This window comes from Hypomesus nipponensis, chromosome 22 (assembly GCF_054491055.1).
Source record: "Hypomesus nipponensis isolate SF chromosome 22, ASM5449105v1, whole genome shotgun sequence".
Lineage (NCBI taxonomy): Eukaryota > Metazoa > Chordata > Actinopteri > Osmeriformes > Osmeridae > Hypomesus > Hypomesus nipponensis.
Window position 1 is genome coordinate 5,216,172 of NC_140382.1, and position 13,829 is coordinate 5,230,000.

General features: G+C 51.6%; 1 protein-coding gene across 11 annotated transcripts in view; it reads right to left on the reverse strand.

Annotated features, from left to right (window-relative positions):
- fnbp1b (formin binding protein 1b) overlaps positions 1-13,829 on the reverse strand; it is a 60,383-nt gene that overhangs the window by 12,469 nt on the left and 34,085 nt on the right. For 5 of the 11 annotated variants that reach the window (XM_084686530.1, XM_084686532.1, XM_084686529.1 and 2 more), the window contains exons 6-10: positions 13,435-13,539; positions 6,743-6,871; positions 6,249-6,395; positions 4,103-4,297; positions 1,916-2,104 (exon numbers count right to left, since the gene is read on the reverse strand). In XM_084686530.1, the coding sequence (XP_084542656.1) occupies positions 1,916-2,104; positions 4,103-4,297; positions 6,249-6,395; positions 6,743-6,871; positions 13,435-13,539 (765 nt within the window). The remainder of the gene's footprint in view (positions 1-1,915; positions 2,105-4,102; positions 4,298-6,248; positions 6,396-6,742; positions 6,872-13,434; positions 13,540-13,829) is intronic. The other 6 variants (XM_084686535.1, XM_084686534.1, XM_084686533.1 and 3 more) reach the window with 2 other exon arrangements.

Here is a 13,829-nt window from a genome sequence, read left to right on the forward strand (position 1 = left end):
CAGTACTGTTACTATGGTACGAGTCTTTACTGTTACTTTGGTACCAGACATAATTGTTACTATGGTACTATCATGGCTAGTTGGTTGGCAGCAAGGCCTGCTGGACGGTCAAGCCAGGGGCTGGGATTCAACCCTGAGGACCAGACCAGGGGTCAACTGGCCCCCTCATCACTGTCTGGAGAGAATCAGATCCCTACCAATCCCTCTCTCTCTCCTTGTCTCTGTGTCTGTGACTCTCTCTCTCTCCTCCCGTATCTTGTCTCTGTCACTCTCTTTATCAGTCTCACTCTTTCACTCTTGGTGCCACGCTCATCTCTGTCTCTCTCTTTCTCATTCTTGGTCATTGGGCTGTATTCATGTTCTATGGACTTTTATTAACATAGTTAAAAGTGAATAGAGTAATGCAATTTCTCAAAACAAAACAAGAAATATTAAGACTTAGCACTAAACGTATATATACAGGAAAAGAACATGAATACTCAAACCGACATGGACTACATGACAGAGGATGAGTAAGGATAAGGATGTCAGATGTAGTGAAACCTGAACGTGATCAACCAGAACCTTCTCTGATTGGTCTGGCCGTTCCTTCCACAAGCGGTTGTACTAGAGATCAAACCGATTCAATGAATTCAAAGTCTGTGTTTGGGACCAAAAACTGAACAAAGAGCACCCCTTCACGTGCTCAAAAGAGTTGTTTCAACACTTCCTCTTTCAGAAATCCCCACTTCCTGCTGCATCTGTTCAACCGAAAAAACCGACTTCCTGTTCTGTTGACCTTCTGTCATTTCCTCTTTGATAACGTCCCTCAGAGCTATTGTTTGACCATGACCATGTCGCTGATCCAGCTCCACTGCTAACCTATACAACTCTCCTACGCCTGGGACACTCCTGCCCTTCAGATACTGCATCTACGAACACAAACAAAACTTTATCGGTTGAGTCAGGAAATTGCACGGCAGTGCCCCGCCCGTTCCTAAGTTGACAGCTGTGAAGCAGACTGGGTTGTGGCCAGTCACTCGGGACCCACTTTCAAAGACCAGGTTCTGTTCGTGTCGAATAGAAGCTACACCTGACACCTAAGTAGCTGGCCTGTAGGAGATAGGCGTGTGTCTGTTTACTTCAGACTTGCAGTAAACCAATACAATTTTGAATAAGGACACAATATCAGTCTAGTCAATCGAGAGAACCTTCTTGAACCATTATGACCTCATCACAAGCAGGGGTGGAGACCCAGCCTGAGCTCCTTCCCGATTGGCCGAGGCTGCTGGTTTCAGCGGTGAGGACGTGGCAGAGATCCCTGTATCGATCGACGTCTCTGTGAAACCGCGGTCGCAGCGTGACGGATGGATGGAGATGGAGAGGACGGCGGTGGATGGAGAGTGGATGTGTGGTGAGACAGAAGGACGGCTGGACAGACAGTCCAGACAGTCTGGGTTCAGAGAGACAGCAGGGCTGGGGGGAGCATGCTAGAGAAGCAGGGCAGAGGGGAAACACTGCATGGAGGACAGGGACTGGGAAACAGGCCTACCGGCCGAAACCCATCTGCTGGATTCTACTGACTTTTTGAACTTGTGAACACCAAACAAGGCTGGTAGGATTATGTGTATTGGACTTAACTTAAAGAACTTCAAGGACACAAATTCTTTGTTTGTAGTTTCAGTTGTGTCATTTCAAGGTCATAAACTGTCTGTCTTAACCCATTAGTTGTCATGACCTTCAATCGACATGATGTATCAATGAGAGCCGAGGCTTCTAATTGGCTCAGAGCAATCAGAGCTTCCCCCGTGATGTCACGTCCCCCTTGCAGTGTTTTCACAAGGGGCGATCAAGGACAGGGGAGACTACACAAACACGCACATTGCCACAAGACAGGCACACACACACACAGAGAGAGACAAACACACACACTTACCCCTCGCCTCAGACTCCGGAGGCAGTGCATTTTGGGTTTGGACGTCATGAACTCGTTGAGGCGATGTGAGAGGGGCTCCTTCTGCTGCTTGGGAGACTGGGGGTCGTGTGGAACAGCAGAGGGTGAGGGCGGGGACGAGGCCGGGGGGGCGGGGGGGGGCTGGTGGGGGGACGTTAACAGGGACATAAGCTACCAGTAAGAGAGGGGGCCGAGGACGGAGAGAGAGAGAAGGAGGTCAAAGGAGGGGCAGGTTCCAACGAGAAAGACAAAAGAAAAAGGAGGGAACAAAAACGAGATGAATAAGGCTCCGACAAATGTTAAAAAAATAAAATCAACAGATAACAGAAGCAAAATCGACGGTGAACGGGAAACACAAAGGACAACCGAAAAAAAAGAAAGAAAGAAAAAAGAATGTGTCAGATGTCAAACCCAGTTTTTTTTTCCCGTTGTTATTCTGTGTGTACTATTCAGAGTCAAAACGCTGACACTGACAAATGAATCGGACACGACAACATCAAAGGAAAGTCAGTTAGTGAGTGGGCAGTGTAAGGGTTCACAAGCAAGCTGGCGCGTGTGAAGCTCGGGAGATTCGCGCCAAGCACATGCAAGCGTTCATTCTGCATACGTTCCGCGTCGTGTTTTTTAGTTTGTGCTTGGGGGTCCTCTTCCCATACCGGCGCTCGTACGCTCAGACCAGAAACTCCCGGGCCAGGGGCTGAATTTCAGGGCATTGTCTGAAGAAACGGGACTATTCCAAACCACGGCAGGGTGGATGAACCAGTGATTTGGGGGTTAGAAAGACAGTTCCAAAGTTTAGTTTGCGTCGTTTAGTCAGTGAACATGCGGGAGAGGGATTCAGACGTGCCTCTACAGAACCAAAGAAGTGAGTAAAAAGTGAAAGTATCAAAGCCAGTGGCGTTTCAACTGCTCCCTTGCTGGTCACTGTGGAGCAGTGGCCATAATTGAATTGGGACCCATTCATCCTGTCTGACGCAACAGTAATCTAAAGATAGCCATACTAGCCTTCAAATGAAGCAAAAAGTTTCATTATGAAACATAATTGTGTTTGTTCTAAGATTAGTTTTTGTGTGTGTGTGTGTGTGTGAGTACATAAGACATTGTGAGTGCATACACAGAGTGTATCTAATCCTGTCCAATCCTACCCTCTTTCCAGAACATTCTGTTCTCCTCAGACTGTGGCCTTGTCGGTGAGGTCCAGTTCACATTAGCTAACCCTTATTCTCTAGTCAACAGACATACACACATGAAATAGTGAAAGGTGGCACACTTCTCTCCTTGTCTCCCCTTCTCTCTCTCTCTGTCTCTCTGGAACACACTCAAACACACCCACAAAAACCCTGCTCCTTCAAAGGGATACCATCCCACTGAAACGGTTCCATCTCCCCACTCCCTCCCATCCTCCATCCCTCCTTCTCTCCCTCGCTCCCCCTGGAAAGCTGTTGGGGGGGGGGGGGGGGGGGGGGCGTCCAGCCAGATCAGCCATTGAACAGGGAGGAAGAGGAGGAGGGCGGGGCTGCGAAGAGTCTGAGAGCAGCCGGTTATTCTGTCAGGGAGGGGCGGACCGGGGGGGGGGGGGGGGGTTAACTGAAGAGAGAGGGAGGGAGGGGGTGGGTGGATGGGAGGGGGGCTAGTACGGTTAGTCTTGAGTGTGTTAAAGAGTAGTCGTGGCTGGCGAGGGGTGGATGGGGGATGACTGCAGTACTAGAGGTGTCCAGCAGGGGTGATGGGGGAGAGGGGAGGGGGGGAGAGGGAGGGGGAGGCAAGCAAAAACAACAACACTAACACTAAAAAAATACACTAAGGTGTAATGACTACAAACATACTACCAACCAAAGGTACTCAACAAAGGCCAAACGTACAAATATGGAAAATGAAACATCCCACAGACAATAACAGCTATCAGCAACAATGTCATTTTAAGATCACCCAAAAGAAAACAATCAAAGACCCATTTGCGTTTTAAAGATTTCTACATTTCTACACCTAAACACCATGGCCCCGGGGCCAATACGGCAAACCTCGACCGAACAGTAAAAGTGAAGCGACGGACTTCCTGTTCACGGAGGAGGAAGCCCGGAAGGCCCTATAACCGACCGTCATTCCTGCGCTACAGAAAACCATGGCGGCATGGCGGTACTTTCCAATGTTGACGTGTGTGTTTGTTACCTTGTTCTTGTTCTTAATGAAGGGCCACAGTTTGCCCTTGCTCTTCCCCCCCGGCCTCTCCTTGGGCTCCCCTCTAGAGTTGGACAGGCTGGTCTCGGACACCGTCCTCTTCATGGCCTGGCCGTAGTCCTCAAAGTCCACATCGCCCGGGGGCTCGAAGCCCGACTTGTACGACTCCACCACCTGCTTCGAGTCCTGGGGAGGGAGGTGCAAAGGGTTGGGAGAGGAGGGGGGGCGGGGGGGGGGGTCGAGGGGGGGTGTTAAATACATTGAGAGGAGTCATATTGAAAACACATGGTTTGGGTGTGTCACCGTCAGACTTTCAAATTCCCGTCTGAGGGATGTAGGGTAAACATGACCCAGGACAGTGGAATGGTCTCTGAATGCTTCGCTCCTACACACAGGCACACGTCTTTATTGTGGTGTTCATCGGACTGTCTCCTCTACTGCATGATCCAAAGACAACAGCGATGATCAGAAGGACATCCTGTGTGTGTGTGTGTACGTGTGTGTGTACGTGTTTGTGTCTGCGTGTGCGTGCGTGTGTGCGTGCGTGTGTGGGGAAAGCGGAATGGGACGAGGGGAAAGACCTGAATCTGTCAGACAGGAGCTATGGTGAAAACAGAGGAAAAAACACGTTAATCACCATCACTGTGTGTGTGTGTGTGTCCGCATGTGGGGTATCATTCGACACTGATAAGACCAGAGGGGTCAGTGTTCAAGGATCAGGGAGCTGCTGTGCAGAGTACAGCAGGGGAAAGGAGGGGGAGGAGAAGAAAGGATAGAAGAGAAAAAGAGATGAGGGGAGGGGACGAGATGGGAGGGGAGAGAGGCGTGAGGTCGAGGGGGGGGGGGGGGGGGGGAGACCAGGTCATGTGAATGTGTTGTTCTCCCCCTGTTTACTGCAGACTTGAGCCTGAGTCATTTCCGAGGAGCCAATCCCCACACCCCCGCACACGAACACACAAACACACACACACACACACACCAACCCAGTGCTCGATGACGTGGGAGCCAGGGGGAGCCCAGCTCCCACAGAGTGAGGGCTGGCTCCCATGAAAGCAACAAAGTCCCAACATCTGAGAGGGTCTCTCATATCTGACGGGGGCTGCCGCATGTTGCATTGTAATTTGATCTTGAACAACGCTCATGATCCATCCCTGTGCGCCGCGGCCTCTTGCCATTAGAGACGTGAAATTGAAATATAGGCTACTGCGGCATGTACGTCGTAGACCGGACCGGACGGTCATGAACGCGGCGTGACTGCACTTCACCACCGCACCACTAGGCCATGTGTGAGCAAAGTGCATACGATCGATTTGACTCGCGAGTCCAAAGAAGTCACCTTGCTTTTAGCTTAATGTGCTTTCGAAGTAAATACCACAATACGCCACCCAAGGCGCCACTCGAGCCAAGGCTATTTCATTGTATAGTCTTGTTAGGCCTTGTGCGGGGGGGGGGGGGGGGCGAGGTGTGCCAACCTTTTTGGGATGAGATAGACCCCCTTGAAGACAGAAAGATCATTCGAGCACTGCACCGACCCCACCGGGCTTGCGCTGCATCGAGCGAGGCAGGCAGCCAGAATGAGACATCTCGGTATATCACAAGACTCCTTCTAATCCTCTCTGCTACACATCTGACCGGTGCCTCCGTGTGAGCATGAACTTGGCAAAAACGCTCACAGGACGGAGTGCTGGCAATGCCTGCCTTTTGATGGTCTCCGGCTAACCCGTCCGTCTTAAAAGCTCCTTCTCTGTCTCTGTATTTTTCTCACGTGCTCTCTCTCTCGCTCTCTCTCTCTCTCTCTCTCCCCTATGTTTCTCTCTCTCTCTCTCTTTCTCTCTTTCTCTCTTTCTATCTCTCTCTCTCTCTCTCTCTCTCTCTCTCTCTCTCTCTCTCTCTCTCTCTCTCTCTCTCTCTCTCTCTCTCTCTCTCTCCTATGTTTCTCTTCTTCGGTCTCTCGCCCTCTCCCAGACTTCCTCTGCTAGAATGGAGTGCGATTAGCAAAACTTGGGGAATGAGGCAGGGGACACTGCTGCATGCGTGTGTGTATGTTGTATGTGTGCGTGTATGTTATGTGTACGTGTGTGTGTATGTTATGTGTGTATGTTGCGTGTGTGTGTGTTGTGTGTGTGTGTGTACTCACACTCTTGGGGTCGACGGACTCGGCTGCTTTAGTCATGCCGTCGAGACATTTCGACACGATGGGCACCACCTGGCGGTCCACCTCGGCGAAGGTCTTCATACACACACCTACCCTCTCGATGCGCTTCTCCTCCATCTCCTGGATCCTCTACACACACGCACACACACACACACACACACACAACGTCAGCCCAATATGCCTGGTACCCGATAAAGATTCTTTATGGTCTTTTTCCAATGAAATGTGCTGTCACAGTCTGTACAGATACTGAGGGCCTCATTTACTAACAGGAACAGGAACAGGAATCATGGATTAACACCACGCAAAATGCGGAAACACACCGTGCGCCATTTGCGGTTGGGCAAAGGCGCAGATGAAGCTGCGGTCGCGATGCTCGTCAATGAGGCCCTGAGTGTCTTAACCTTGGGATCGTGAACACACTCGGCGGACGTTTACCCGGAAGACATGGGGGACGACTGTGTGTTACCGTTTACCTGGAATATACTGGGGATGAGGGTGTAGTAATGCTCATTCTGCTCCTGGTTGAACTTGTGCAGGTAGTCAGAGTAGTCCTTCTTACTGTCATTGGCCATCTGCTGCCTCATCTGGGACTGCTGCCTCGCCTGGAGGGGGACGCAACACACACGTGAACAACACACACACACACACACACACACACACACACCCTTAATAACATCACACGCACGCCGACAGCACCTACACCGATGATATCAGACGTGACACAGCGCACTCACTGTATACACTGGCACATCACACGCACACGCGCGCGCACACTTACAGGATCGCAGGTGCGAGTCCTCTGTGAGTACAGCAGAAGCAGGAGCGGCATTCTGTTGGCTCGACACACACACCACACTGACACACACACAGTCAGAAAGGCCTTACATGGTCTATTCATGGGCGGCCTGGCTTTGTCGATGTTGGCCAGGTGGAACATCATCCTCAATCAAACGTGTGCGTGTGTGTGTGTAAGAGAGAGAGAGAGAGAGAGAGAGAGAGGGGATGAGAGAGAAAATGAGGCAGAGAGAGAATCACGATAGAAAGAGAGGTAAAGAAAGACAGATAGAAAGAGAGGGGGAGAGAGGGAGAGAGAGAGAGAGAGAGGGGGACAGAGAGAGAGAGAGAGAGAGAGAGACAGAGAGACAGAGAGACAGAGAGACAGAGAGACAGAGAGAGAGAGAGAGAGAGGAGTGGAGCAGTGGAGTGTATTATAGATCCATAATAAGCAGATGGAGAAAAGGAGATTATCTCAGTCACGTGGTGTGGAGTTCTGCTTTGTCTTTCTCTCTCTACACCAGGCACACACACACTCTCACACACACACTCTCACACACACACACACACACCAGAGACTCGGGAGTGGTGGCTCTCAGGAGAGGTTTAACTGGGACACGGCCCAGCCTCAGACCCACACAGCCAGACAAGGAGGCAGAATCACCGGACACACTGAGAGAAACATGGCCAGGAGGAACAACGTGTCCTCCCCCCTCCCTCCTTCCCTCCCTCCCTCTCCCCCCTCCACTCCCTCACTCCTCCTACACCTCTTGGACCGGGGAAGATGAGGCGTAGTCCAGATTCTCCCTCCCACACAACGAGGACACGCAGACACACACAGTCACGCCACTCTTTCTCACACACCCTCGCAGGGTTCGGGGCTGGGAGAGGGTGACAGAGGGAAGGCAGACCGAGGTGAGAGCTAACAGACACAGACATGTTTCCACTCTGACCCCGGGGGGGTGTGAGACAGGCTGCGTCTCTGTGGAAAATGGCTTTGGCAGACAGAGACGGGGATGAACAGAGCAAGGGGCCACGTCTGAGAAGCCCCGTGTTGAACCAGAGCCGCTGGGTCACGTGAGTAGGTGACCTATCATCTATCTCCAGTGTGTCGGCGCGTACGCGTCGGGAACAGAGAAAGGCAGGTTTGTTCGAAGGACTGAGGGGCATATCACCCTGGCGTCCACGCCGATTTCGTAAAAAGACGTTCAACTGCACTACGTCATTTCCTGTTCAGGTTCGAGGAAACAGACACCACACAAAATGGCGTGCTCTTTCTAGGGCGCATGTAGGAGCTTCCTGAATGCCAGGGTGCTGTAAGCTGACGCGGTAACCGGCGTTAAAAAGGGTGTGAAAAGTGACAAACGGTCAGAAAAAGCCAAGTCTAACAGCCTTCCATCACTAGGACCCATGCAGACACCAACGACAAATAGATATATCGCTTTGAAAGGTTGACTTGGAGTGCATTGGACGAATAAAGCAACTCAAATGGAAGAGAGTAAATAATACCACAGGTAAAAGACAACCATGGGTAAGACTCTAGACGGCCAGGCAGTCCATGTATACCAGAGGACATCAGACAATGCAAGGTGCGGGTGTGTGTGTGTGTGTGTGTGTTTGTGTGTGTGAGCCAGGGGATCAGGACATGGTCCGACGAGGATACAGTGCCGTGGAGTGATTAGGATGGTATGTGTGCGCAAGTTCGTGTGAATGTGTGTGTGCGCGCGCGCGTGTGTGTGTGTGTGCGTGGCGTCAGCAGTGATTATGACTGTGAGAGGATTGAGACAGTGGGAGTTGTCACATACATAGCTCATAACTGCTCAAAGGACCTACCTTGTGGAAGCTTCGCTTCAAGGCATTGCAGAAGATAAATTAGGAAAACACACACACACACATGAAAAAAGGAACATTAACAACTTTCTGGTTACTTCCATAAAAACGGGAAGTTGGTACAGAACCGAAGTACATCACATCCTGTTCTGATTTGCCAAAAGACCTTTAACAACTTTGGTATCACATATGCACATTCAGAAATCAAATCAAATACAACTTTTGTTATATGGCGCATTTCATACCAGTGGGCAACACAAAGCGCTTCACAGAGGGGAAAAAGGGGGAGGGGGTACAAACACTTCAGTTTGACACTAATTTTCCAGAGCGTGGAAGTAATTCTGGAAGTCATTTTACAGAATTTTGTGAGATATTCACTTCCTTTCGAGATTTTCAGTAGTAAAAAAGGAAACACACTCAGAGTGTTGAAAGAGGGCCCTCCAAACCAGGAAGTATGAGAGCATAAATATCTCCCCTGCCTTCACAGCACCGGAACCATGTTGTGGCTATGGCAACACGGCTATCATAAACAACTTGATCAACAAAACAGACCATGGAACCTGAACAGACAACCGCTGAGAGGAAGCGATGAGAGGTGGCTGACGGCGAGAACTACTTCATATCCTGTCAGTCAGCAGGTTGCTAGGCAACACAGACAAGGGCGGTATGACCACAGATTAGGGACAATTCATTGATGGAGGTAGAAGGCTAAACTTGATCAGTATTCTTTGAAATACTTTCTCCTCCCCTCCCCGCTCTCTCTCTTTCTCTCTCTCTCTCTCTCTCTTTCTCTCTCTCTCCCTTGCTCCCTCCCTCCTATTGGTCAAGCATCTCATTGTCCGATCAAAAGGCGAAGAGTGAAAGTGTGAGTGCGGGTCCTAAAACCCAGGCAGAGCCAGAACCTGCATGGATGTGGTCAGGGGTGTGAGGCCCTGATGAGAGGGCTGTGGAGGCCAGGGGGAGGCCAGGGGGAGGCCATGGGGAGGCCAGGGGGAGGCCAGGGGGAGGCCAGGGGGAGGCCAGGGGGAGGCCAGGGGGAGGCCATGGGGAGGCCATGGGGAGGCCAGGGGGAGGCCAGCGGGAGGCCAGGGGGAGGCCATGGGGAGGCCATGGGGAGGCCAGGGGGAGGCCAGCGGGAGGCCAGGGGGAGGCCAGCGGGAGGCCAGGGGGAGGCCATGGGGAGGCCATGGGGAGGCCAGGGGGAGGCCAGCGGGAGGCCAGGGAGCTGTTTGAGGTTTGCTACGGCTGCTGCCTCCAAACTACAGCTTTTACGCTCCACCAAGTCTCGTCTCTTTAGACTCCCTTTAGAGGCTGGTTTGGAGGTGTATCTGAGACTAGGGGATTGGGGCTAAGGATTGGGGCTGTGGAGGGGGTTGGGAGTGAGGCGGGGCCAAGGCCAAGGCCAGGACCGGGCTGGGCTGGGCCAGGGCTGAGGCTGAAACTGGAGCTAGTGCTGTAGATCGACCAGGTGGAACATAAGTTGTAAGCTACAGGGAGGTTTTCTTGTTCCTGAATGATCACATTGGAAGCTGACTATTACCTTGTGCATCCAATTATGTGGGAGTACACACACGCACAGTCGAGAGTGCACGTGCACATACTCTCACACACACACACACCCACACAACCACACACACACACTCACACATGTGGGCTGTAATCCTTATAACTCAACTCATAGGTTGGAGGTGGTGACAAGTCATGTCTTCCAGTGATGTCATCCTCAAAGGTATTTGAAATTACAGTGAGACTCGAACTGTGTGCTTCTCAATTCCTCTGCTCTCTCTCTCTCTCTCTCTCTCTCTCTCTCTTTCTCTCTCTCTCTCTCTCTCTCTCTCTCTCTCTCTCTCTCTCTCTCTCTCTCTCTCTCTCTCTCTTCCTCACTCTTTCTCTGCCTCCACCTTTCTCTGCCTCTCCATTCCTCCTTCTCTCTGCATCTCCCTCTCTCAGCTTCTCTCTCTCTGCCTCTTCATCCCTCCTGCCTCGAACCCCCCCTCCCTCTGCCTTGGCAGAGCAGAGACCCAGGCAGAACACCAGGCTCTCAAGGTTCCTCTGCCAGGATCTGGGATCCAGTCAATGACACAGCTTACTAAATCAAGAAGGCCACCCAAACACACATTAAACACACACACACACACATAGAGGGAATAAAGACTTGACGTGATGTAATGGCATATGTGTAGCAAGACTTGAGTAACCTGCCAACACTGGAGGCCAAAGTTGCATCAAAATATCCGTCTTACTTCATTTTCTTTTACACACGCACACACACACACAGAGTATAACACACTTCCACACACACACACACACACACAAGATAGCACACTTCCACACACACACACACACACAACATTTCATGTTTCAGAATTCATTTAGGGCCATTTACGGCCTTGCCAGGACAACAGAAAGGAGAACAAAGTTGAGTCCCTCCTGGAGAGGAGATGCAGGAACAACTCCTATGAAGTGTGGCCGTGGCTGAGAGGGTTTGAGAAAGACTGAGTCATCTCTCTTTTGACACCCCAGAGTTCTGGGTCGGTCAAGTCAGAAAGCTCCAGGTCAGAACCCCATTATGACTGATGTTCACACACGAGGGTTTTGTGTGTGTATGAGCAAATGTGTGTGTGTCTGTGCTTACATGTCTGTTGCTGCATGCTTTTTGTGAGTGAATGTGTGTGCGTGTGTGTTTGTGTGTGTTACTGTAATAAGAGTACCGTCAGACTCATGTTTATCTGTGATATGTTCGGCCTGTTTATCATAAAGGAATTATGTTTATGTGTCAGACATTCCGTTGGCCATAATAAACTCAACAAACTCCATAGCAACACTGATCTACACCCCCCCCCCCTGCTTTCACTTGTAGCTCACAATATCCTCCTACACTCAAAGGTTTATTTGTGCAGCTCTTACAAGCAATGGCCCAAAGGTCTCCACCATTTTACCACGAATCATCTGCACCATCCCATAATGTCACGCAGTGCCATAGCAACATGCCCTGAAGTGGACCGTACCTATAAAAGGAAGGCCATTGGGTTACTGCAGAAGAGCATCTGTCATGATAGCCTTGTAGCTGTAATGGCCTTAGTTTTGCCAACACAAATGCACACAGATCCATTGAACTACAGAGACAAATCTCATACTGCCCTACAGACTGGCTCTGTGTGTGCAGGTGTGTGTGTGTGTGTGTGTGTGGCTTTTGTGTGTATGGCTGTTGTGTGTGTGTGTGTATGGTGGCTGTATGTGCACTGTGTGTGCAGACGGCTGATCATGTGTATATCTTTGACATAGGTGTTTCTATGATTTGGGCCCAGATGAGTGTGTGTGGGGGCGGGGGGGGGGGGGAGTAGGTGGGCAGACAGAAAGGGGAAGTTGCTTCCTGTCAGTCCATCACACCGTCGCTCTTTTCCCCTCTCCCACCCTCCCACCCTCCCTCCCTCCCTCTCCAAGGGGTGATATGTTGGTTCCTCACAAGACAAGTCCAGTGAGTCTCTCTCGGTTTCTTTCCCCTCTTTCTCTCTCGCTCTTCTCTCCCTCTTGCTCTCGCCCCTTCCCTCTTGTCTCTGCGCTGCGCTGATATGTGGGTTCCTGTCAGCTTGGTACAGTGCAGCACTGGGCCCATTGTGGCTTCTTGGCCCGGGGTCTGGCCGGAGACACAGTGGATCCTTGTTCCGGACCAGATTAGCATCATAATCGGGTCTGAACCGTGTCAACTCAGAGTCCACAGCCACCGCGGATCATGAGGCACGCAGCACGCTCCCGACCCATAATGCCTTGCGGGTGGCGGCAGTTGGACTTGTTTGGTTTAGAGGCACGGACGTCAGTGGATGTGTCGGCTGACGAGGCCTAGAGGAAGTGACATCAGCCGAGGACCCTGAAGGCCTTGGTGTTAGGTAGTCATGGAGAGGAGCATTTACGGGTGAGAACAAACACACACACACACTCACAAAACATGCACAAACAGACACATTCACGCACTCCTTACCACATAAATAAGGAAGTGAGACACAGAAACACATACACAGACACACACACACATACAGCTCCCAGTTTTGCACGGTGGCCAGCCTGCTAGCTCAGTGCTCCTGGGTGATCATGAGGGCTGAGGATTCTGGGAAAGCTGCACAACACTGGACAACTCTGAGAAACAATGGATGCCTTCACACATCGACACACATTGACACACACACACACACTGGCCTAAGATACTGTGACACTGTAATGCTGTGCCTCTAAACTCACGTGGCGCAAAGAGAGAGAGAGAACAGTAGGGGAAGACAGCAGGAGGGGGAGAGAGAGAGAGAGAGAGAGAGAGAGAGAGAGAGAGGGAGGGAGGGAGGGAGGGAGGGAGGGAGGGAGGGAGGGAGGGAGGGAGGGAGGGAGGGAGGGAGGGAGGGAGGGAGGGAGGGAGGGAGGGAGGGAGGGAGGGAGGGAGCAGGTGGGGGAGAGCAAGAGTGATGTGCAAAGGGAGAGAGGGCGTGAAAGGTGCACTGTGTCGGCGCGTGCGAGGAGGAGCACCCGAGGCAGCCGGGGCCCTGCCGTGCGATTGGCCCGTGGCGATGCGTACCTTCTCCACGTCGGCCTTCGTTACGTTGATGTCGGCGTCCATCCTCTCAAAGTACTGCTGCGCCCGGTCGGCCTCCTTGCAGTCCCTCTCAAACTTCCTCTTATACTGCAGAGGAGAGGAGGGGCCCGCCGTGAGCACAATGGGCAACAACGTCCAAACATTCAGTGTATGCAATGCTACACATGCTATCATGCCCCACTAACATACGACAGCTCTTTGACTTTTACGAAGGAGGGGCCTGGACGTCACCCAGGGTATACAGACGTCATGCCGGGTATTAGGCCCAGCGTTGTGCAGCATGGACATCAATCCCATGATACAGAGGCAGTGTACGCTAGCCTGCCCCCTGTACACACTCCTGAGCCCCCTAAGAGGCACATTCTGACATGGGGGGG